Raw genomic sequence first — 26,608 nt, forward strand, 5'->3', positions numbered from 1 at the left:
CAGATGGCGAATTTCCTTTTCTGAATTACCGCATCACTCAGGAGTTCAAGCCTCCCTTTCGTATTAATGCGTTAATTGAAGAAACAGGACTGCTTAAGGTGAAGAAAAAGTTCAAAAAATTCTCGTATCTTAAAATAGTAACATCTGATTCCATCTAAATCATGTTTTGTTAGGCTGATTTCCGCTCAAGCATTATTGCAGATAAAATCCTTGTGCAGATTCCACTGCCAGCATATACAGCAAATGCCTACCTTCGAGTTAGAGCAAAATTAATGTTGGATTTCTGGTCAGCTGTCTTATTTTTTGCTTCTGTTGACTGAAGAGCATAGACTTTAATTGTTAATTTTTATTTGTAGATATTTGACCTATACATTACCAAACTAGCCATTGATCATTAATGTATGATAATGTTATACTTTTATAAGCAACTCCACATATATGATTTACTGAACTTCTCTATCGTTGATTATGATTAACCATATAGAAAAGCATATAAAGGAACTCTTATGTAAACGTTGATACTTTCAAGTAGGGTTCAGGATTGACAGGATCAACAACAGTGGAGCAATTCCAGTTAGGCAGACAATTCATCTCCTAAATTATTCCTTTTCTTTCTCCTCTTTAATATGTTTCATGGAATTGGCCCTTGTATATTACACACTATTTATTATGTTTCAGTTCAAACTTGGGACAGCTTTTAGAAAATTTGGATGAACTTTTACTCAGCGATAAATCTTTAGGCAGCCACATGCAAGAATGGGGAAAAACTTAATCTTTCAAACTGCTTCCATATTTGCATTACCGATTATCTTGTCCGCTCTGGGCTACATCAGGGTTAGTTTTGAGTTGGAACCTGGAGCGGTTGGAAACACAACTGATGGGTTTGCTTCAGTGTTCGAAATTAGTAACAGGTGCCTTACATTGTAGATTGTTGGTGGATCTGAACTTACATTACAGGCAAAGCTGACATTTTCACAGGAATCACTTGGTATACACTATTTTATTTTGGAGCCTGTAATGCTGTATCATATTCAATGTCATTTATGTGTAAATTCTACTTTGTTTCTGCATTTGTACTGATGCAGGAAATATTACCAAAGAAGCTGGACCTCTTAGCATGACCTTCACAATACCTATGGTCAATCCTTCAAGGCTTCTGGTAAGATTTTCTCTTGACCTTCTAAGGACCTAACCGGATGCATCCAATTTCTGTTGACCTATGGTACAAACTCGGAGCTTAAATTTTCTTAATGCTATTAGAATTGTGTAGAAACAAGGGCTGGAAGTCTACGTAAGCAGTGCTACCAAATTAAAACTGACTCGTGTCCTACAAGTGAATGTTATGTGTAATTCAAAATTAGGTTCTACATTAGCCATCTAGGTGAGTTAGTTGACGTTAATTTGAGAATCAAACTCACAACGCGAACCAGTTCTGTATTTTTGATTTTTCATACGTCTATAATCATGTATTCTCAGTTATTCTAAGATGTTGTGTTTCTTCATCTGTCTTGATACAGGTAAAGTACTTGCATATAACAAAGAAGTGGAAGAGCTACAATCCATATCGATGGGTGAGATATGCCACACACTCAAATTCCTACGTTGCTGGGTTGTAATATCTCATCACCCTAGTATGTTTGATTTTTATTTCTCTATCGCTTATTTCGTTTACACCAGATCAAAAAATAGAGCTAGTTGCTTGTACCAAATCAGATTGAATCTTTGTTCTGTGTACTATCATGATTGACTCACTAAAATATAACTTTCTGCAATGTGGTAGAACTTTAGGGATGTGTTCTACTTATTGATGTTAATTATAATGACATGACGCAACTGGGCGTTGGACTCTGATGTATCAGCAGGGAGCATGCCCTCTACTGCAGAAAGGGGAACACATTGGAAGCCCATCGACACAATACACGAGTCACAATCAGGCTAGTAAACTGACCAGTTGAGTTCTCTGTGCTTTAGCGAATGTTTCGATTGACTTGCATCAAGACAAAAAATGTCAAGTTCAATTATTTTTAATACTTGTGTGCTGGAGATTATTAGGGTATATATACTGCGCAGTTTCGATGTCTTTTTGGGAGAACTTGATTCATATCACCATCTCTGAGATTCTGAACAGAAGTGGTGTGAAGGAAACTTGGATGATGGGACTCATCTTTCTCTAGATTATCCGTGGAATAGCCGATAGCGAAATGCCGTCCAGATCGTGTGCTCATTCCAAATGGCTAATACTAAAGAAAGCACCCGGATGCCACTTACTCGATTCAGCTAATCTACGTATAAAGTTTCCGACGAAAGGTATCTGCTGCCCTCAAATTTCAAATTCTTGATAATCTTTGACATCAACAATTATGCACAGATACATTTGCTTTAGGAATATGATGCTTGGTTTCGTTGCTTTTTCTGTTTGGTGATGAATATATTGGTTTGCTTTAGTTTGACTAATGGTTATTAACGACGGGAATCGTGTCTAATCGCCCGTCTAATCCTTCCTATCAGCGAAGGAACTTTGGATTAATTAAAGATATAGACATAATCTGGAATGAATTCTCATTCAATGCAGTAGAAGAAAGAGGACACCATATTTTAAGTAATAAACATTCATCGAATATCTTAAAATTTCTTAATTATACTTGAGGATATAATGAGTGTGTACTCTCGGTTGATTCAGAGCGTTCACCTCGTATAAGGTCCTGTAGTCTCGAGTTTACGATACTCTATATTGATTTTAGGAAAATTTAATTCACCAAACAGAGTAAAGGAATTCTTAAATTAAAGATGATATTAAGTTTCATGGTAATGAAACCTAGGTTTTCCCTTGTTCGCAAGAAATCAGGAATTTTCTAGGGAATAACCGGTGAACACTTACCCTCCGAATTTTATTATGCTCTAGTATATTTTTATGCATTGAATTTTTTTTCTATTGCATTTTAATTATTTGAATTCAAACAAAAAATATAACGGCTAAAAACTAAAATGCATTTAATACATCGAAACATGCTAAAAGAATCTCTAATTAGAAATTCTCTTCAAAAAATGTAACTCTCCGTTAACATGGAAATGGAGGACGTTTACTCAGTCATAGACTTATAAGATGAGTTCGATATTAATTTAAAGGAAAACTAATGAAAATGGCTTGAAAACTTTGAGTTTTAATGATAAGGACAAAATAAAGGGTAAAGTGAATAGTATCAAAATTGATTTTTTAGTGTAAAAATTTGATTTTTCGTTAAAGTGAACAGTACCGGATGCTTTTCGTTAAAGTTTTCTTAATTTAATTGTGCATTGGCTGGTTCATATGGTGGCATGTTTCTATTGCGGGTGAATTATCTCGTTGTAAAATATGGTATTCTTCGTAAGATAACAAAAGAAAAGATAAACTTCAATTAAAAGGACAGATGTTACTTGTTCATTGCAAAATGTTTGGAGAACTATCCATACTCGAGGTACATCAAGACAACGGTGATATACAGCAAGTCCAGCTGAGGGGAATCTTTTCGTTTGCTTCTTGTGTTGTCCAGAGGATTTTTGTTAGATTCTCTTTGTGAGGATTTTGAAGATCTGTTTATCGTACATTGTGTGGTAAAAAATCATTGTAATTTTTATTATTTAAAATTGAATATAAACAGTACCTGACAAAAACTGACCGTACAATATACGATGAATGGATTTAATTGGAGGATCCAACGAGGATCCTCTCTCCTTGTGTTGGCCTATTTTTCGGAAAAGGATTCTCGCCGGATCCTTTTCCTGGGGATCCCATGATCATTACTGTTCATTCTACATCGTGCGGTCAGTTTTCGTTAAGTAATATTTATAGTTAATTTTAAATTTAAAATGATTTCTGATCATACGATTTATGATGAACAGTCATGATTACGGAATCCTCCGGATCTCCAACAAAAGGATCCTCTCGCCGAATCCTTTTCCCTAATTTTTCCCATTTCCCGAAGCACGTGGCATCCAAATCATGACTGACACCCTGGTAGCTGATGATGCGGCCCCACAACCTCCAAACAGGAAGAACAATATGAGATTGTCTATTTCCCAAATCCAAATCCAGCTCGCCCCCTCTTCTTCTAGGTAAAATAAGGTTCTCCTAGAGTATTCTTTGCCATTGGAACGATTACGACGTTGTTTTGACACATTTTACAAAAATATGAGATTTTTTTACTTTTAATTTCACTTAATTTAACTATCCTTTCAATCAATGTGAAAGTTACCCTAATTAAGGTTTCTCTTTGAATTCATAACTCTGATAAATGGTCCAAGCACTCGAGTGCTGAGATGGCTGCACTTAGAGATTATGAGCTTGTTTGGATGTGCTTTTGAAATAATTGAAAACGCTTTTTGTGAAAATGTTTTTGAAACCAATTCTTAGTAAAAATACAAGTAAATTCTGAAAAAGCACTTTACGTGCTTTTGAAACCAAAAAACATTTTTTCTAAAAGCGCTTTTAATAATTTTAAAAGCACATCCAAACAAGTTGTGACCAATTTATTCACAAGAAAACAATAAGCATTCTATTTATAATAAACTAAATTCTAATATCTAAATAAAAACCTAATTCTAACATAGGACTCAATTCCTAAACTTATTATTTTCCAACACGTTTTACTTTCACCTCATCATGTAATATATAAAATGGAAGTGAAAGGTAAAAAGACAAAATTTGATCCTTTCCATCTTGGCAACTTCAAGGGTTGGCGTCTTTGTTGTCCTTTTAAAACGTATGCCTTTGGTTTGGGACAAATATTGAATGATGGCCAATCCATTGTCTTCTCTTTTTCCTTGATCCCTTTTCCTTTTGCTCAGTGCCATCAATCTAATGCTAATTAATCTTGTTTAATTAATCTCGAAACATCCAATATTAATCTAAGCTTGGCTTAATTATTACAAAGAGTCAAAAATGAGGAGAAATTTTTCAGTGTGCCTGGAACACAGAGTGGTACATTACATATTATTATTTAAGTGGATAAATGTTTTATTTTTCAAGTGTCCCTCCATTTGTATAATAATCATAGATGGTACACCACAAGTCATTATATAAGTGGAGAAAGCTTTTGTTTTGCAACTATCCCTCCATTTGTACAATGAAACGTGGTGTACCATCCGTATTCCGGGTATGCTGAAAAACCTCTCGAAAAAAAAGAATATTATGTTGTAATAATTTCCATGGACACTTGCAACGTTTTTGTCACCATTTCAAAGGAATATACTGATTTTGAGTAAAATAAAATTCCCAGTTGGGAACATAAGAGTGAAAAGTGTCTTGTTTTAATTTGAGTGAATTCATACATCAACACAAATTAAGTCAGTGTCTGTTTGCTATTGCGGTCAAAAGCAATAATCATAGTCAAAATTAAATTTTATATTAAATAAAGCATAGGTAAAAATTGAGAAAGAGTTATAGCTAGCCTAACTGACATATAATGACTAATAACTAGACTAAAAGACCTTTGCACGTAGTACTGGTTTGAAGTACGACTTTAATCCCATAATTAGCGCTAACAAATACCTAAAGACATGGGACCTCAAATTACCTAAGAAATGCTTGGTACTTAAATAGAAAGTTATTAGGACTCGAAAATAGTTATTACGCACTTATCAAAAGGACAGTTTGTAGGTTAAAAGAGCAAAACTTACAACGACACCAACAAAAACTTTCATGCATTATTGTGAGATTTTGTCATGCAACATTATATATCTTCACTAGATATCTATCTCATCGCATAACCTAATTACGTGATGAGACTGAAAAAGCGATATAGTCATGGTTACATGCAAGGTTTTGCGCATGAATAGGCAGTAATTTGCAATTAACAACTTTGCTAATGACTTTTTAATAAAATGGAGAAGTGGGGGCATATTGTAACCCCTAATACACACGCCCTCTTGCTAGCCTTACCCCACAAAAGGAATCTCATCGTACCATCCCTCATATCCAACCGTAGATATTGTTTCTCCACTCTACTACTTAGCTACCTAGCTCCCCTCTCACTTGCCTTGTCTCTCGATCATCTCTCTCTCTCTCTCCAGCCATCAGCAACTACTGCAAATAAGCAAGATGTTAAAATCTCAAGAACAACTTCCAGATTGTTACTACCCAAATCAACCAATATTAATCCACCCAAACTCCCCCACCCCAAAGCATTGCATCCACCTCTCAAATCTCGACGACCAAAAGTTTCTCAGATTCTCAATCAAATATCTCTACCTTTTCAAGAAATCTGTCAACTTAGAAACCCTAAAACATGCCCTCTCTAACGTCCTCGTTGGCTACTACCCATTGGCTGGGAGGTTGAGAAGCAACGCTGACCATGACCAGAAGCTCGAGGTTGACTGCAATGGAGAAGGTGCTGTATTTGCCGAGGCTTTCATGGACATCACTGCTCAGGATTTTCTTAAACTTTCCAGCAAGCCAAACAGGTCTTGGAGGAAACTCTTGTACAGGGTGGAAGCTCTCAGTTTCTTGGATATTCCTCCTCTTGTTATTCAGGTCAGTCCGATTCCGTATATTTTTTTTTCTCCTTTCTTTTTTCTTAATCGAATATGTAAATTTCCCATGGAAAAAAAAACAAAATTTTCTAATAAAACAAATTAACTTTGTACGTATATTGTCTTGGTGAATAGTAACTCGTTTGGAAATTGTTTTTAAAATCACTTAAAACGTTGTTAGAGGAAATGTTTTTTGGTCCAAATTAAAACACTTGATATGCTTTTCCAAGATTAACTTATATTTTTATCAAGGGTTGGCTCAAAAAATGTTTTCACCATACGCGCTTTGAACCATTTTAAAAGCACTTCTGAACGAGTTTTAAATCTTTCTCTAAGGTTCATATTTTTTTAATTTTCTTAGATTAATATATAAAATAGTAATATCACTAGAAATTAAATTTTAAAAAATACTTTTGACATTAAATATGGGAAGTTTGGCATTTTCTCAACTGCCTTTGGTGCTCCAATATCTTCTGGAATTACCGCTTATAGGAAAAAAAATTCATTATGACTAAAACATGTGGGGTACATCACGTGTTTTTATATAATTGGTAAGAAATTTTATTTTTTAAGTTATTAACATTTTAACATACATATCCTACTATTTATATAATGACACGTAATGTACCATCTCGTTTACTGGTCATATTGAAAAATTTCTCCACTTGTAGAGGTAAAATATAACATACCAATATATGCATATATATATAGACACACACACACTTCCAAGGTTTTTTCTGCCATATGGACTTTCCTTTTCAATCACTTATCTGAGGAAATAGAGGAAACAAAGTTCCACTGCACAGTCCTACGCTCAAGACAAACAAGTCGCTTTTCACCCAACAGAACCAAAAATATCGGAAAATGAAATGTGGCCAATATCTACCCTCGGTCCACCAGAAACAGGGTTACTTTTGTCTTTCCGTTAAGGTGACGCCAACCTTTTCAAAAATTTCAATCTAAATCTTTGGTATAAATTCTAGTGCTAATTAAGTGAAGAAAAAAAATTTAGAATCTCGTGATTATAATAAGTTTAGTGTTCGATTCTCTTTAAAGTAGCAAAAAGAGAATCGTCACCTCTCCTTTATAAAGGATCGTTATCAATAAAGTAGAAGAGAAGGAAAGTTAGCTCATGTCCAATATATATAGGAAATAGGATGGGTATTTAGTAGTAGTCATCCTTTTTCTTTTGAACTAAACGTTAAAGAAAAGGTGGAGTGCCCCAAAGATAACGATCCAAGACTCCCAAGTTGTGTGATTGTGTTGCGTGAGTGACCCCTTCTCATCTCATCATACTACCTAGCCTGAGACGATAGATGTCAACTTTAGGGTTTGGTGAATTTCATTTCGTGCTTTTTTTTTTTTTTTTTTGAGTGCTTTCATTTACATCCAATGTTTTCTTTATGCTTTTTTGTTCACCAAAACGTTTTTGCACAAATTTCTCATTTTGCACCCTCAGTCCTTTTCCAATTTAACATTTGTTTATTACTTTTTTGATAAGACTATAAAAGAACTTGCACTAAATTATGAAAAAGAGGATTCGAACTTGTGAAAAGAGAGACATACACACTACCATGACTAAGCTACCTAATTTACATCTACGAAACTTGTTTATTACGTAAAAAAAAGATAATTGTGAGGGGTGTGACAAGCAAAATTGGATGGAATCCAACAACTTGGCGTAAATTTGTGATTTTTGAAAATTTAGGTCCTTAACTTACCAAACAAATCATTAAGGGAGTTAATTTCAAATGGGGTGTGATATCCACACACATCCCATTTTACTTCTCACACACCTTTTTAATTTTCGACCGTTAGATCGAATGAATTGAAGAAGATCAACGGATAAAAATTATCAAAGGGTATGTGAGAAGTAAAATGAGATGTGTGGATAGCACACCCTTTTAAATTGTATGATAGTTCAGAAGGTAAACATTTTACTATTTTTATTTTCATGTATACAAAACTCTCTGTATTTTTTATATAAATGCAATTCCAATTTTGTAGGTTACAAATCTCCGTTGTGGTGGAATGATCATGTGTACAGCAATCAATCACTGTTTATGCGACGGCATTGGCACATCCCAGTTCTTACACGCGTGGGCCCACATAACAGCCAAGCCAGATCTCGATCCACCAATCCAACCGATCCACTGTCGCCACGTGTTAAAATCCCGGAGTCCTCCAATGGCAACCTTCCGTCATCCTCAATTTACCCTAACAAGCAACAATGGCCACGTGGACATAATGAGGCTGCTCCAATCGCAGCCGCTTGTCCCCACATCCTTAACCTTCACCCACTCCGACATCCTTCACCTCAAGAGACGATGCGCACCCTCGCTGAAGTGCACCACTTTCGAAACCCTGGCATCTCATACGTGGCGCTCCTGGATTAGATCATTGAATCTGCCACCGTCTCTGAACATCAAGCTCCTCTTCTCCATGAACATACGAAAAATGTTAAACCCTCAGATCCCACAGGGCTACTACGGCAACGGGTTCGTGCTAGCATGCGCCGAAACCACCGTGAAGGATCTTGTCGGCGCTAACTTGCGGCACGGTGTTAAGTTGGTTCAACAGGCCAAACAAGATCTAAATGATGAGTATGTAAGGTCGATGGTTGACTTATTGGAGGAGAAAACATTGAAGACGGATCTGTGCGCGAGTTTGGTTATATCGCAGTGGGCGAAGTTAGGGTTAGAGGATTTGGATTTCGGAGAAGGGAAGCCATTGCATATGGGGCCTCTAACGAGTGATGTTTACTGCTTGTTTTTACCTGTTGTTGGAGATTTGGATGCTGTGAGAGTTCTTGTGTCCGTGCCCGAAAGCTTGGTTGAGAAATTTGAATATTACATGACAGAATTTTCGTCTGCTGAAGAAAGAAACGGAGATCATCGTGCTAATGGATTCCATGACGAAGATCCAATGGAATATTAGATATTTGATTGAGGATTAATGAGAATTTTTGTTTGTTCATTGAATTTTTTTTATCCTCGAGTCTCAGCCAATGTATCATGTATGAGTATAATAATGGGAGCAGCTCACTACTGTAAAATGAGTATCGATAATTAATTGTAAACTGACTGACAAGTTTTTAATTTGTTTGAGTGTGTTTTGGTTTTTGCGACCATATCAAATGCTATTAGAACTATATATATATATATATATATATATGTATATATATATATGTATGTATATATATATGTATGTATGTATGTGTGTGTGTGTTGGGGGGGGGTTTATCTGTTGAAATTAAACTCTATAGCCAAACCCTAATTGGTTTAGATATTTATATATATTCGAGAAAGACTAGAGATGGAGTTTTATTTGGTAAGTTATTTCATGTGTGCATCAATCAAGAGGATGTGACTGGTTTTAATTACTAAGGCAATAAGTGATTTTTGTAAGGAAGTAATTCTATGAGCTTTAGTATTCTAGTTATAAGTTCATTAGGGTTTCTTAAATCCGTTAGTGGGTAGGATTCTAGAAGCATTGAGCATTACAATCACAACCTTATATAGAACTTCACATTAGTACGTGAATAAGGAGCAGTAGTGCATAGATAAGCATGAAATATATTAAAGCTTACAATATGATACCATGCAACACGTGCATGATGAAGATGATCGAACTTGCACATAACGAAGTGTATATCATTTTTTTTTGTCTATATCTTTTTTCTCATATGATAAGATTTGACAGGTTGTGTACTTTTTTTCTCCACATGGCAACACATCTCAAACACCATTAAGCTTATATATGGTTTACTTAAGTATCTTAAATCCAACATTAAGTTCAACAATATTAATTAATAGGTAGTGGGAAAAGTGATGGCCATTACAAAATTCCATGTGTTACGACGTGTAAAGACAAATCAAAGTTTCATCATTTGGTTGGCAATCTTGTACGTTTTACTTTAATTTCCACTGCAAAATAAATTAGCACTAAATCTTTCTTTGTCAATTCACAAGCTATGCTATACTAAAGGCATCATACACTATAGGAACGTCATAATTAGGTCCACTTAAATTTTCATTACCATCATATAAAAAATTCCAGAGGCAAAGATGTTAGGAAATTAATCATACTCATATATATACCATCTCTTCCAATAAAGTTTTTTTTTTTATCTTAAAAATAAAATGGGACTCGTGACACTCCTCCAATAGCTTGATCATTCAATTTCTCATCAATCCATAAGAGAATAAGGTATCTCCTTTGTTTTTTTGGTCTATGGAGGCCTCTATTATTTAGCATGCGTGTTCTAAAGATAACTTAATATAAAGTAGCATATAGTTACATTAAGGTGAAGTGATATGTGTATATATATGTATACATATATATATATATATATATATATATATATATATATTTATGGGAATATAAAATGAGAATCCAAGCCGTCCAAATCATGATTTGCTCCCAAATTGCATCACCTTTATTCCAAATTAAAGCGATTAAAATGTTTGCTTGAAGCATGCACCCCACAATTGAGAAATGAAAATATACGTGAACGATAAGCATCTTAAGTTCTTATGAATGGTTAATTAACTACTTCTCAAGGGCAGGCTAAGAACTGTGAAGATATGAAAAAATGTCCTACATCGAAAGTTTGCCTGAACAGTGTGTGTGGCTCCATAAATAAGATTTGGTTAAGAGTTGAAAACCCAGGTAAGAGTTAACACTTAACACTTCCCTAGCTAATACTATAAATAACAACAAATTATCAATACAAAAATAGAGCCTTCCCTTTCACTTTAATTTATTCATAAAGTAATTGTCAGTGGTGTGATCGTAATCTTTGTTCGAGACTTCGAGTGTGCTGACAAAGATCGATCTCAACTCATCTTATCTACCCCATCGGTTAGATCGGTGCATGTTATCTTTTTGGAGGAATCTGAACTGAAGTGTACGCACTTCACCTATTTTGTACAAGATATGATTTAAAACAATTGATCAAATATATGTCAATTTCCACGCTTACAATCGCACTCTTGGAAGATATAATATAAGTCCACCACCATCCAAAAACTTATATATATTTGGTTAGTTAGGATTCACAGACACACATTATCAAAGTTAGGATTCACAGACACACATTATCAATACATATTTTGACACACATTTTATAGGTCTGCTTTGTAATGTATTTTAACAATCAAATCGTCTATCTTTATGCCTTACCTCAAAGATCATGTCTACTAAAAAATACACAAATTTGAAACCATGTCTATTGGATTAAGTTCAATGTTTCTTTGTAAAATCATATTCGTTCATTTTCTTTACAGCAAATATATGTCTTAATTAGTTTTGGATCAGAATTTTTTGCATGATCTGTGAATATTGTAGTAAAATATAGACGGTATTGATCCTTGATATACGTACATTACGGAATAGACCTTCAAAAAATGTGCATAAAAAACGTATGTCCCTGACCGAAACCATATATATGTAGAAATGATACATTACATATATAATATATTGAAGACAATGCTTTTTTTGGCAATATTTTGAAGACGATGCTTCACAAGTAGCAAAATGTAGTGGGTAATCAAATATGAAGACGGCACATAATAAACATATAAGTTAGTAATGATTACTCGAGGCCACTAGGGCACTACTAGGTTGCAAAGTAATCTTTATAGACCCACATGAAAACAAATCTAGGATCTAAACGTGACACTTGAAAAGCATGCGCACACACATTATATATATTGTCCATTGAAGTCCAAGTTTTATAGTTGTTATTTGCTTTCTTTTGTTATTTTAATGGTACAATTAAGTATAGGCTAAATAGTCAAAATGGTCACTGAGATTTGCATAACTCATCACTTTGGTCCTTAACATTTCAAATCGATAAAAGTGGTCACTCAGATTATCCACCATCCATCATTTTGGTTATTCCGCTAAAAACTCCGTTAAGTGTCCCGGAGCTCTTGGCCGGAAGTTTGGGCAATTTTCAAAGCTTCGTAACTCAATCGTTTCTTAACCAAATTCGACTCATAATATATCAAAATAAAGATAGGAAAGTGTAGAATAAGATTATACCTATTTGGAAGTCCAATGGCTGCCGGAGATGCCCAGAAAATAGCCTCAAAGTTGACTAGTCCGAGGAAAAATTGGAAAACTCACCGGAAACTGGGTAAACTTTAAATGTTCATAACTTCTTCAATACTCAACGAAATCAAGTGATTCAAAAACAAAAATTATAATTCTCGACAAGATGAAGATAATAGTACCTTTTTAGATGGCTAAATCTCCGTGGTTTGGCCGGAAAACGGCTCGGAAGTGGCTAACTTGAGACCAAGACAACTAATTTCGAGCCGTTTTCCAGCCAAACCACGATGATATAGCCATCTAAAAAGGAACCATTCTCTTCGTCTCATCGAGAAGTATGATTTTCGTTCTTGAATCACTTGATTTCGTTGAGTATTGAAGAAGTTATGAACGTTTAAAGTTTACCCAGTTTCCGGCGAGTTTTCCAGTTTTCACTCGGACCAGTCAACTTTGAGGCTATTTTCTGGATATCTCCATCAGCCATTGGGCTTCCAAATAGGTATAATCTTATTCTACACTTTCCTATCTTCATTTTGATATATTATTATGGGTCGAATTTGGTTAAGAAATAATTGAGTTACGAAGCTTTGAAAATTGTCCAAACTTCCGGCAAGAACTCCAGGACACTTAATGGAGTTTTTAACGGAATGACCAAAATAATGGATGGTGGACAATCTCAGGGACCACTTTTATCGATTTGAAATGTTAGAGACCAAAGTGATGAGTTATGCAAATCTCAGAGATCATTTTGGCTATTTAGCCTTAAGTATATATTAGAAAAATGTTCAACACACACTTTCTTTCCTTTTACATATACATCGTTGTTTAACTTTGCCAATTGTTTATGATTTGTAGTTAAATCTAATCGCTAGACCTAAGGAGGGTATGAGAGGCTAAAAAATGAGTGCAAAGAACAACTCCCTAATATGATTATAGGCTTAATGAGTGTCGTTGCACTCCAAAAATGTATTACACACTATTTTTGAAGTGCTAATGTACCACCCTTATAAAATATAGGTAGGGACCAAATTTGTCACATCCCGGCCTGGGGTGGACCACTTCCCGGGCCCAATCCACCACCGTAGCACGATATTGTCTGCTTTGGGCCCCGACTACACCCTCACGGTTTTGTTTTTGGGAACTCACACGAGAACTTCCCAGTGGGTCACCCATCATGGGAGTGCTCTCGCGCGCTACTCGCTTAACTTCAGAGTTGCGATGGAACCCGAAGCCAGTGAGCTCCCAAAAGGCCTCGTGCTAGGTAGGGATGGGAATATACATTTAAGGATCGCTCCCCTGAGCGATGTGGGATGTTACAATCCACCCCCCTTAGGGGCCCGACGTCCTCGTCGACACACTTCTGGCTAGGGATTGGCTCTGATACCAATTTGTCACATCCCCGCCCGGGGTGGACCACTTCCCGGGCCCAATCCACCACCGTAGCACGATATTGTCCGCTTTGGGCCCCGACTACGCCCTCACGGTTTTGTTTTTTGGAACTCACACAAGAACTTCCCAGTGGGTCACCCATCATGGGAGTGCTCTCGCGCGCTACTCGCTTAACTTCGGAGTTGCGATGGAACCCGAAGCCAGTGAGCTCCCAAAAGGCCTCGTGCTAGGTAGGGATGGGAATATACATTTAAGGATCGCTCCCCTAAGCGATGTGGGATGTTACAAAATTGATGTGTTTGGTCAAGAGGATGAAAATTGATCGATTTCAAATTGAGAGACCAAAATGATGAGTTAATTAAGTCAATTTCAGAAACTATTTGAGAGATAAAAACTCTATAATATATGCATATTTTTTCTGACTATCATCACTTCAATTCTTCTAGCATTGCACTCCCAAGGATCATAAGTTTGAAATCATTTTCCCTTTATTATTAGGTGCACTTTTTAAAAGACGAAACGATAGTTGTTGACTTATTAGGTGCACTTCGTTTGTCATATAATTAAAGAATTATCGCCCAATCATATACAAAGCTTGAATCGTATCCATCCATTAAAAACAGTTACATTTGATATCAACCTGTTTGGTACAAACCAAAACTTCAAATCCTAATTCAAAACTTTTCATATATTAGTGGAGGTGGGTGGTAGTAATGAGTGTGCAATGGTTGTGAGGTGACATATAACAACTTAAAATGACACAACATAAAATGACATTGTCACATTGATAATAATTCAGTCGGTGGTGATTACTAAATTGATTTTCGTTACGTTATGTAGGATTATTAATTTACTTTTGTTATTAACACATGTATTAACTTATTAAAATTATAGCGAAAATTTATACAAGCAATATATTATAAGTTTTCAATATTGTGTTATCCGCCATTATTATAACATGAATTTTTTAAAATCATACTACATCGTAATTGTCACACTAAAAAGTTTCTCAGTGTTGTGTTTTCAGTTCACATATTCACATATAAGAAATGCTATCAACCTTTGCATTAACTTTTGTATCTTGGACATTTTTACTTCTTCACATAATACATGTCATTCTTTTATACAAAAAACCAAGACATTTAATGCCTCTCAAGTTATTTTATTTTTATTTTTTAACATTAATTCATAACCAAAGGCATTAAAGGTCTTTTAAAAAAAAATGACACATGTGATTTGTAAAAGTGAAAAAACCCAAGACAAATGCTAAGGATGCTCTCTAAAAAATAGAAATCTTCACGAACTCTCTGACACTTGAATTTTACGTCAATTCTCATACCAACATTATGAAATATTATGTCAAAAACTTGAAATCGCAAAGAATCTATGGAGAACTCTACTTTTGAAACAGTCCCTTAGAGCAATTCCACCGGAGTGGAATTTGCCCAGGACCCAGGAGAAAAACAGGGCTAGCACCCTGTCAACCAAGTCCACCCCTCAATTTGACTGGTACCCAGCCCGAGCTGGGTAAGAGCCCAGCCCAAAACAGACTGAGCAAGAAGCTGGGCAGTTTGCCTGGCGCGTGCGCTTCACGCAGGCGCTGCCGCGAGTAGCCAACAGGGCTGTCAGCCCACTTGTGCTCCGGATCCCATCAGCGACGTGGCATTCTTATATCCGTTGGATTTCCAACGGCTAGTTTTTCTAGACCGTTGGATTTCCAACGGTAAAAAAAATTTAAATTTTACTTTTAAAATATACCGTCCGATCACAGATCAACGGTCCACGTTAATTAACTAATTAAAATTTATTAAAACATACAGAAAAAATATTAAAAAATACATAAAATTTAAAAAAAAAATTATTTATTTTTTCTATAAATACCTAACTCTCATCTTCCACCTTACACCACATTTCAATATTTTCTACACTTTCTACCAAAGCTTTCATATACTTTTTGTGTGAAAAAAAAATACCAAAAAACTTGTGGTTGAAGAATAAAGTGTATTTGATGAGTTTATGTAATTTCATTTTAGTGTGTTTTTTTTTTTAGTTTATTTGATGAGTATGTAATTTTATTTTAGTGTGTATTTTTTTTTAAGTTTATTTGAAATTTTATCTGAAATTGGTTAAAAATCTTATCCGAAATAAACTTAAAAAAAAAAACACACCAAATAAATGCGCTGGGTACCAGCGCATTTTTTTAGGGGTGGAGATGCCTTGGCCTATTACTGTTCACTCCAGTCTATTACTGTTCATTTGAGTGGATAAATGCGCTGGGTGCTGGCGCAAAGTCCTTAGGGGTGGACTTGCTCTTAGGATTTCTTAAATTCAAAATACCAAGGTTAGCACTCCCCTCCACATAAGTTTTAATCTAGAGGCCCAGGACCCAGAAAAGTTGAGGCCCAATAGCAAGTGCTTCGTTGAGGCCTGAGCCCAGTTTTTGTCAAGCGACATGTCGTATCAAGAAGATGTTGGATACCAAACCAAGACACAACCGAACGGACTAAGATTCTCTCATCTTCTCTTTTTATCCCCTTCCATCCACTCCTTTCACATTCTTTATTTTGTCTTTCTATTTCTATAAAAAATTAATATAAAATGTTGACGTGGTTTACTTATGATCGTTTAAATGAGAAAAGAGTATTTTATCTTTCTCTTTCTATAAAAAATTAATATAAAATATTGACGTGATTTAACCGTGACTGTTCACATGATAGAAGAAAGAAACGGAGAGAAAAAAAAGAGAGAGGAGATCATCCTTCTCCCAATCGAACACCTTGACTTCGCAAGACCCAAGTCCGCGGATGGTTCAAACCACGTGCCAGTTAAGCGCGTGGATGGACGCGTGATGCGTGCTTTCGAAGGAAGCAAGTCAACGCAGACCGAATTAGTTAACGGTAGCGGACTTAACAATTCTAGGGTTTCCGATTTCCTCCTTTGGTAACGCACGCCGACGCTGCAGTGAGCTGTCCGCCGTCGTCTCAATCTTCCCTCTTTTCGCCGTCAGTGTTTCCTCGTTTTCATCAAACCCCTGGGAAACGTAGGAACCTCCTACTGCGAGAGGTACGAGATTGCCTGTTTATCTACTCTGGTCTCTTGAAGTTTTCCGTTCGGCTGCGAAGTTTCGAATCCTCGTCTTCGGTTAGTGTTTGATCTTTCAAATTTTCTTTTTTCTTTTTTTAATTTGCATTGTTTCTGGATACTGTTTTTCCTGTAAAGGTAAAATCTTTACTGTGATTTAATCACTATTTTGGCTTGAAAATCTTCAATTTTAAATCTTTTGTTTTTGGGTGAAACTGCAAATTGAAATTATAACTGGGTTTTGGTTTGAATTTTTGTGCTTAATTGAAAAAATAATTGTAATTAATTTTTAAAATTTTGTAGTTAATTATAGTTAGGTGGAGATTGCTTAAGTAAATGTTCACCTGGCTTGTTTTATAGGTTGATTAATCTTTGAGATTGAGATGCTAAAAACCAATGTTGGTTCATCCGTGTCGTGTTGCGAGTTTAATTTTGGTGTGCTGTGGCGTTATGAATTTATGATTAGAAGGTGACAATGGCTAGAGGGGTGCCCGGGAATCCTGCTGAACCAGGGGTTGCGGAAACTTCAACTTGCATCTGCATCCCGGAACCAGAGGAACCCCTGTGCTCTATGCGTAAGTGGTATTTTACGAGAGAGGAGATAGAAGATCATTCTCCATCTCGGAGGGATGGAATCAGCCTGAAGAAAGAGTCACAGTTGCGGAATTCATATTGCTCGTTTCTTCAAGCGATTGGGATGAAGCTTAAAGTGTAAGTTCAGTTGATTTGTGTATTGATAGTATCTCATGGTTGTCTTACTATACGGCATGTTTTAACTTGTTGAATCCTATAGAATAGTCTTCTGTTCTCTGCATCTCTTTTCGGTTTTTGTACTTGCTATATCTTAGATAACTCTACAAACTATGCTGTATTCTCTCTTAGCTTGAACATTGTTTTTGCTTACGTGCCTATCGGCCTCAAATAACAAGAAAATAAACTTCCGTAATGTTGAAGGCATGTTCTTTCTATGTCACGTTAATTAATCTTGCTATATATTGAGCTAACTATGAAGTTCTCTATTTGCTTATTGTCTTGAGATAAGTCGGGTCCCTTAAGACTGTTAAGTTCTTCTTCTGTGTCCCATTATCTTCAGCATTATCCAAACTTTTTAATGTTGCCATAATTGATTGGTTCAAACCTTCGACCTTTTTAGCCATCGTTAAGAAGATATAGATATTTTCTTCTACTCAATACTTTTGTATTTCATGAGGTTCCACCAAGATCCCTCAAATGCGATTAATAAATTACTTTTGGGGGGGGGGGGGGGGGGAAGATTTTTGCTTTCTATCATCTCCCTTTTCTGTTCGTATCCTGCATCTTATTAATCATTTATTGCAATTCCGCAGAAGATAATAATCAATAGTAAAAGTGATTACTACTACGTCTCATTCAGGTCTCAGACGACAATAGCATGTGCAATGGTGTTGTGCCACCGGTTTTACATGCGTCAATCTCATGCTAAGAATGATTGGCAGGTAATTCAAGTTTAATTGGCCCTCTAGCCAGGCTAGGGTTCTAATTAGTTTTGGATTTAGTTACTATTCTTGTCTATTGATTTGCCTTGCTAAAGATTTTCTGTTTTATGTTATTTGGACCTTCTGTTTAACAATATGGTTGTATACATTTCACAGACAATTGCAACTTCAAGCTTCTTTCTTGCTTGTAAAGTACGAGAAACGCCACGCTTTTTGAAGGATGTTGTTGTTGTGGCATTTGAGATGGTGCACAGTTTAGATTCTTCTGCCTTAGAAAGTATCAAACAAAGAGTATGTAGACACACCCCTTTTACGGCATTATACATATCCTTGTAATGATGGTTGCTTAACTTCAACCTTCTGCATTTAGGAAGTTTTCAATAAGCAAAAGGAATTGATTGTGGTTGGGGAGAGACTTGTTCTGGCAACAATTGGTTTTGATCTTGACATTCAGCTTGCATACACGTCACTCGTTGCAGCTTTAAAGAGTTTAAATATTCTCCCCGACCTTGCTCAGGTGGCATTGAATTTTGTTAATGACTGGTGAGCATTGTTTAATTCCTTATAGGAGCTCTGTGTGTGTGTTTTTGTGCTGAAGCATAATTGGATATTACGTTTGTTGTTTTCATAATTGGTCCTTTATATGAATGTATCATGTATGTGCAGCCTTCGTACATCACTGTGCTTGCAGTACAAGCCCCATTATATTGCAGCTGGTTCAGTGGCTCTTGCTGCCAAAGTTCAAAAAGTGAAACTACCAACACAACAGGGAAAAGTTTGGTGGCTGGAGTTCGATGTTTCACCAAAGCAATTAAATGGTGCGTTACAAGTCCTTACTTGGTTTTTATCCTTCTATTATATGGATTCATGAATCATGATCTTTGACGTGTGTATTATATTCATTTGGTGATATCCTCACGTAGTATGCTTTGCATATGGTTCATATTTTGATTAATGCGTTTTATTATATTTCCTCAACAATTACACATGGTTGTTGGATATAGTGTTAGATTTCCCTCTCTCTCGGTACCTCCATTCTATTCATACATCAGGACTTGGAATCATATATGTTTTCCTTTGTTGGAAAATGTCTATAACTTATATGCACTTTCTCAGAGGTCATTCAGCGGATGATGGGGCCAGGTGGAAAAAAAGCTCTAGCGCCCGAGAATGGAAGAGTCGTTGCATCTGAAACACTGCCTAGAAAGCCAAGTGGTATTGACGAGGGTGGTGGGGATGAGATTAAACCAACAAAAGAAGAATTGGATGATCAGAACTCAAACTGCAAGATTGCTTCTGCATCTGAAACTCTGCCTAGAAAGCCAAGTGGTATTGACGAGGGTAGTGGGGCCGAGATTAAACCAATTAAAGTGGAATTGGATGATCAGAACTCAAAATGCAGGACTGTTTCTGCTCAGACCAACGGTAGTAAGATTGATGTTGATCGGATTAGAGATGCTATAAAGAGGAGAAGGCGCGATAAAGTTGTAAATAAGAAGTCGGTTCATGCCATAGATGATGAGATAGATCCTGAAGCCTGGATAGAAAGTGAGCTTGAAAATGGAGTAGAGCTACAAAATGCATCCGCAACGAAGAAACAAAGGTTGTGAGTTTTTTCATGCCGTTACAGGCATCTTCCTTTGTGTATTAGAGTGTGATTCTTCGGTTACAAACTCGATTCTTCTAATTCTGTAAGTAATTTTTTTTTTTGTCGAAAAATTGTGTATGTATTTAAGTAGAGAGTTATTCTAGTAATTAAAATCTTGCAGTATACATCTAAATACGGCAAAATTTCTGCCTCATCTGATGTATGAAATTCAGGTACATTATCTGTCTGATGCTGTAATAATACAGTGGATCATCTCTCTTGTAAATAACAAAAATAAATAAATGGGACGGATTTATCCAGAAGTTGGGCTTCAAAGGTTTGCTATACTGGGCCTTCTGCGAGAGAAAATAAAAGGCCGATCGGTCTTTTAAAGTTCGGCCCATTTTAGTTTTGAAACAAGGGTAAAGTGCCTATTTTATCTAATTTTACGTCAACTCAAGTTAATTGACACACTTTAGAATGTAATATTGTCATTTTCTCACCTATAAACCCTTAACATTTCATATAGGTTGCAAATCTAACGTCTAATCTATCCTCCAAAGTTAACTCCATACACTATTTCTTTGTGGAAATTTATCCATATACCCTCTAATGTGTATCACATGCAAGTAACGTGACTTAAATTGGCAGAAAATTGAATATGGTAGCTTTGAATCTAATATTAGGGATGTAATTGGTAGATTTTTATAATTCAATAACTAATTTTTCCAAAAAATTGCTTTAGGGACTTATTTTTTACTAAAGTGATAATTCAAAGATTAAATTGATAGTTCATCATAAATAACACCAAGTCATTTCTCTTCAATTCATACTTTTTTTTTTAACTTTTTCGAATTAGAGTTTCTACTTATTTTTTAGGATGCTTAAACAAAATGGTTACTCTTATCACATATTTCCTACAAAATCTGTACCATCTTTCAAATAGAGGTAGGACCCACTTGTGTTGGTGGGCCTTACATCTATTAGAGATGTTGTACAAATGTGGTATATAAAATGGAAGAGGACATCCTTGGGATCCCCATATCCTAGTCATTTATCGTACATTGTGCTGTCAGTTTTTGTCAAGTACTATTTGTGTTTAATTTTAAATAAATAAAAAAGTCAAATGATTTCTAACTACATAATATACGATGAATGGCTAGGATGTGAGAATCTCTAAGATCCCCACAATTTGGATCCATATGGGATCCAAATCCATATAAAATGTAGTAGGTGTATCATTACTCATATATATATATATATATATATATATATAACAATATTATCTATACTAAGAGGAGGGGGTAGGCTTAGTCTCACAATGGGTCAACAATAATATGGTTCAAATTCGCGTTTGACGAGAATCGAACCTAAGACCTCTCACTTAAAAGAGGATACTATTAGACCGTGGTACTAAGTGTCGTATCATTACTCATACTTAAAATGCAAAAAGCCAACATAACTATCTATGTGACAATCAAATGGGAGATATTTTTTAGTGTGCCTGAAAAACGGGTACATACACCATGTCATTATATAAGTAGATGGACACTTAAAAAAAAACTTCTTTCCACTTGTGTAATAAAATATGGCGTACCGCCTTCGCATTTCAAACACCTTGAAAAATCTCTTATAAACTAAACAAAGTGAGCTCATTCTATCATCACGAATAATTGAATGATAGATCTTTTATTTGATGAATAAATGATTATTGTATTTTTTTTCTTATGCACAAGTTTATTTATATATCTTAATTCTTCATTAATAATTATGGGTGTAATCACTTCATGTTTACTTTCTCTTTTGCAGATGTCAATGTTCATTCGTACACATGTGGACATATTTTTCTTGATTTCTTTGAAGCCTTTGAATAAAGCATGGGCACTGATCACTTGGCATGTTCTTATATGGGAATTGAATATAGCCATTGAAAGAACATGTTGGTGAGTACCAAATTAATTAAGTTAAAACCATTTGGAACGTCATTAGGTATAGTGGATGCAAAAGGGGCCAAAGTCATAAGAGATTCGTTCATGATAGATTGGTTGTATCGAGCTTAAATCAAGCGAGTGAGAGATTCATCATCAATTTTTTTAATGTCAAATTAAACATGCTTGAAGTTTTCAAATTAACAGAGAATACCTCACCTCTAATGATAAAGGTGGCAAATCAACTCATTGGTTACTTCCATTAAGATCCATTTAGTTTGATTTCACCTTACACCATCATCACAATTACCAATATCACCTCTAAATTACGGTGATATCAACTTAAACAGATTTTAACAGATTCCCATTAACAATCCAATAGACTAATTTACCACCTCTACTTAACGGTCGGTAGCAAAAATCACCTTCAATTGCAGAGATATGTGGCTGAAAACCAAAATATAGCTAGCTAGGAAGATGAGAACTCGCATAGATTAATAACGAAATATTATTTAGGGTTCAGTGGGCGTAGAAAGCAAATGACAAAAAATTAAAATAAAAGTGATGGCCCCTTAGTGTTGGATTTCATGGCCTTAAGTTTTGACAAGCATATATTCTTCTGTTCCAGTTATTTGTCATCTTCTCAAGACACACCTTTAAATCCTGCAACTTTAGACCCTCCTTTTTAGGGTTTTTGCCATATATTTTCTTGAAAAGTTCATTTTATAATCGAGTGGAAAAGCATCACCAAATAATGATCATGGTAAACAATTGGAGGAAATTAAAGAGGGCGAAAAATTATCTAATTATTACAACTTCTTAATTAATCTCTAGCTTGCTATAAAGTGTCTAAACATGCAAATGTTGTATATTATATGTGTCAAAATACTTGTCAATTGTTCCACAGTTTCCTCGTAGCGAGATACAGTGCGTTTTATGGGGGTGTAGCTTCGATTCGTGGTGGTGCAGTTAATGTTTAGTGTTAGTTTAAAGTTTTAATATTGCGAATTGTATGAACTTGGTTTTGAATTATATTGTGTTTGTTATTACCATTCATATCTTGTAGACGTCTTTGATGTATATTTAAATTTTATCTAATGAACATTTCCTATATATAAAAGTGAAAATAAAGTATCATCATCATGTATCTTATTCTTTTATGAAGGGAAAAGGAAAAAAAAAACTTTTTCATGAACTTTATTTATGTGTGTGTGTGCGCGCGCGTGTGTATTTGATGTTTACCTTCACGTCAAGAGAGACTTTATTTCCCAATCCAATGTGTTCTTGTTTGGAGCTACTAAAGTTCTTTTAGCATCTTTCAAGTTCTGTATATAATTTAATTTTAAGGAAAACTAACGAAAAATTAAAAAAAAAACTTCTCTTTTAATGAAAAGTCATTTTTAAAGGTATAATGAATAGTACCAGAGAAATGCATAAATGTGGTTTTTCGTTAAAAATGAACAATACCGGAAGTGTTTTGTTAAAACTCCCTTAATTTTACTACAGTTACATACGACCTTAGAATCTCTTCACAGCTAGTAAACCACACTAAGAAAATTCTTGAAAAGTTTGCTTATCAAACCCTTTTGGGTTTCTCAGTAATTTCAATAATTATAAATAGGTTTAGTTTCTTTGACAAAAAATATATACATACACTTATATACACACACATATATATAGGTCTAGTTTAATGTAGAGAATCAAATCAAATCTCACCCAAAACCCTCTATGCCTTCTCTGTAACTTATCTCATTTGTTGACACCGGACCATTTATTTAAACTTCACTTAACAACGTTAACTCTTTAACTTATCACTTCAATAAAAAATAAAAAAACTCAAGATAAATTAAGTCAAAATAACACGTGTTACTCAATAGGACATAAAAGAGGCCATTAAAGATTTTGAGTACAAAAGATTTGAACTGTTTAGTGAAACGCGAGGCTGACGTAGGCTACGATGACTAGTGATTGGGATTGAATTAAGAAGGTTCTAATATTCGTTCCACTAAGCATTGAACAATACAGTGAAACTAATTAAACACACAGTGTTATGTGTACGTGCGGATTATACTAAAGTAATTAGACAAAAAAATATTGATATATTTGGAAAAGTTTACGATAAAGTAGCTAGGGTTATATTATAAGGCAACATGGTAAGTGCCACAGACCTAGTGAGTGTGTGATCCTGGCGTTGACGAGCAAGGACTCCAAAAAGACCTGTTATCTCTACTTAGTTTAATTAATGATGGTGATGGACCCTAACCCTAAAGTTATTAATCATAACAACTTTGCTTCTTTTTTGTGTGTAGGTTATGGGACATTTTGTTTGGAGATAATTTGGATTAAATAATGCTTCGACGAAGGGTCTACGTAGATAGAGCATCCAGTTTTTTGGTATGCTTACTTGGAAATTATATTTGAAGATACAAAAGCGTATTGGGGGAAGTTCGAGTTCGAGATTTCAGATGCAAGGGCTAATGCTCTTAATCAATTGGTCTACAAATCTCTTGCAATGTGAATTATATCTATGGATGAGATACAATGGATTTGAATGACTGTATAAGGAGTGACTTGTTATCATTTCAAACTGAAGTCCACATCCTTACCCACTGAGGAAGTTTGTTTCCCTCAGTTCTTTTTCAGATGAGATTATAATTAACTTCACTCCTTTGCACATGCATTAAAGAAAGTAGAGAAGAGACCTTTCAACCGAAGCTAAGTTCAATAGTTTGGTTAATTTGTTTTACTAGAGCTCGTGGCGGTAGCTTTTCTTTTCCCATATGTGCATTATATTCCTCAAGCTGGAGAATGATTCCTAGGGTTGATGAGAAAATGATTACCAAAATTATTAAATTTCTGAATATTTATAAAATAATATGTATGTGCATATATTTTAGAGAGAAACTTTCATGAAGGGAGGACACCACTATGAGCTCGTTTGGATGTGCTTTTAAAATGAATGAAAGCGCTTTTAGAAAAAATATTTTTGGATTTCAAAAGCACTTTAAGTGTTTTCTGCAAGAAACACCAGTTATGTGCTTTTTCCAGGAAGCACTTTAAGTGCTTTTCCAGGATTTACTTGCATCTTTACTATTGATTAATTCTAAAAATATTTTCATCAAAAGTGCTTTCAGTCATTTCAAAAACATATCCAAACGAGCTCTGTAGTAGTAGGGGTGTGCTATCCACACACCCCTTTTTACTTCTCACACACCCTTTGTTAATTTATGTCCGTTAATCTTCTTCAATTTATTCGATCCGATGGCCGAAAATTAGAAAGGTGTGTGAGAAGTAAAAAATGGTGTGTGGATATCACACCCCAAGTAGTATATTTCAAATTCAAACTAATCACATATTATTATGTGTTTTAACTTTCACACATAAAACATGATTAGTTTGAGATACTACTATACTACCACCGCGACATTATGTTTTCATACCAAATTGTATGACATGTATATATCCTATGGCACAAAAAATATGAAATGTTGATTAGTTGGATTCTTATTTGAATGCACGATTGAAAGATTGAAAGATTAACAAGTACTACCTAATAAGACCAGAGCAAGTTTGAATCAATTTTTTTTAATTGTGTTTATTATAGTTATTTGGATGAAAATAGTAATTGATGTATATAATGTATGCAACCATTAGTTGCACATTCATAAGGCCCGAATATTTTTTTTTTCAAAGGAAAAGAATTATTAAGATGTACGAATCTTTGAAGAACCATGAAAGTGAAAATAATAATTGAAATTTCTATTGTAAACCAGATGCAGAAGCAGCTTTAGCTAAATGAATCTTGGAAGATAGTGAGAGTAGGAAATTAGTTGAAAAAAAAGGTGACAAGCAAGTAAAAGAAAGAGGGGAAAGAAAAAGCTCATGATAAAGAAGAAAAGCTTTAAAGAAGAAATAAATAGTTGGAACTTTGAAGAAATAAATAAATTGAATTAGTGTAGTTTGTGAGATGGGTGGGCATGCATGCTTGCTGGAAGGCTAGCCAAAAGGCGAAAGAGCAGGCTAAAAGAAAAGTTAAGCTCGCCCATGCTCTCTGATCTCACATTCCCCTTTTTCGTCTGATGTGAACTTTGTGGGGCTGAGAATTATAATATAGCCCCTTCTTTTGATGGAGAATGACAACTTAAACATACTTTAATTGTTCTTTAATTCTTCAGCTAAATGTCTTTGTCAGCAGCTCAAACAAATATTTGATGGAGAATATAATCCATGTCCACAAGTATATATAGTTAATATTTCGATCCCACCCTTATTAGGGTTAATTAGTGAGGCTAATCTAGTTCAACCCTAGCTCCCATTGCAGTACTAGCTCGACCAGAAATAACAAGTAGCTGCTAGCTTTATTTCTTCCAATTGAACATAAATGCACTTGCAGATAGTAGTGACACATGGAGTAGGATTCTCTCCCCTCCAGATTACCTCCCCTTCCTTCCCCTTCACTCCGCTTTGTCTTTCTCTTTCTATAAAGAAACCAATAAAAGATGTTGACGTGGTTTAATTGTGAGTGTTCAAATAAGATAGGACGGGAGAGAAAATGGGAGAAGAGAATCCGGATCCGTAACACA

General features: G+C 35.2%; 2 protein-coding genes and 1 long non-coding RNA gene across 4 annotated transcripts; all 3 read left to right on the forward strand.

Moving 5' to 3' along the window:
• Window positions 1-851: 851 nt before the first annotated feature.
• Window positions 852-2,080, forward strand: LOC139198215 (uncharacterized). The gene is made up of 4 exons (XR_011583519.1): window positions 852-988; window positions 1,086-1,159; window positions 1,518-1,571; window positions 1,863-2,080. It is a non-coding gene; the product is annotated as an uncharacterized lncRNA (long non-coding RNA).
• Window positions 2,081-5,976: 3,896 nt separating this feature from the next.
• LOC103440303 (alcohol acyltransferase 9) lies at window positions 5,977-9,605 on the forward strand. Its single transcript, XM_008378976.4, has 2 exons — window positions 5,977-6,508; window positions 8,515-9,605. The coding sequence occupies exons 1-2, from the start codon at window positions 6,077-6,079 to the stop codon at window positions 9,442-9,444; spliced, it is 1,362 nt and encodes a 453-aa protein (XP_008377198.3). The 5' UTR covers window positions 5,977-6,076; the 3' UTR covers window positions 9,445-9,605.
• Window positions 9,606-16,699: 7,094 nt separating this feature from the next.
• Window positions 16,700-20,344, forward strand: LOC103440306 (cyclin-T1-3). Of its 2 annotated transcripts, none has more exons than XM_008378981.4 (7): window positions 16,700-17,094; window positions 17,501-17,745; window positions 18,428-18,509; window positions 18,666-18,800; window positions 18,880-19,052; window positions 19,176-19,327; window positions 19,626-20,344. In XM_008378981.4, exons 2-7 carry the CDS (start codon window positions 17,510-17,512, stop codon window positions 20,117-20,119), a joined length of 1,272 nt encoding a protein of 423 aa, XP_008377203.3. In that variant the 5' UTR covers window positions 16,700-17,094; window positions 17,501-17,509; the 3' UTR covers window positions 20,120-20,344. The 2 variants fall into 2 exon arrangements, with proteins under 2 accessions (XP_008377203.3, XP_008377202.3); XM_008378980.4 differs by having other exon boundaries at window positions 16,843-17,094; window positions 17,395-17,745.
• The last annotated feature ends 6,264 nt before the right edge of the window (window positions 20,345-26,608 follow it).

This window comes from Malus domestica, chromosome 08 (assembly GCF_042453785.1).
Source record: "Malus domestica chromosome 08, GDT2T_hap1".
Lineage (NCBI taxonomy): Eukaryota > Viridiplantae > Streptophyta > Magnoliopsida > Rosales > Rosaceae > Malus > Malus domestica.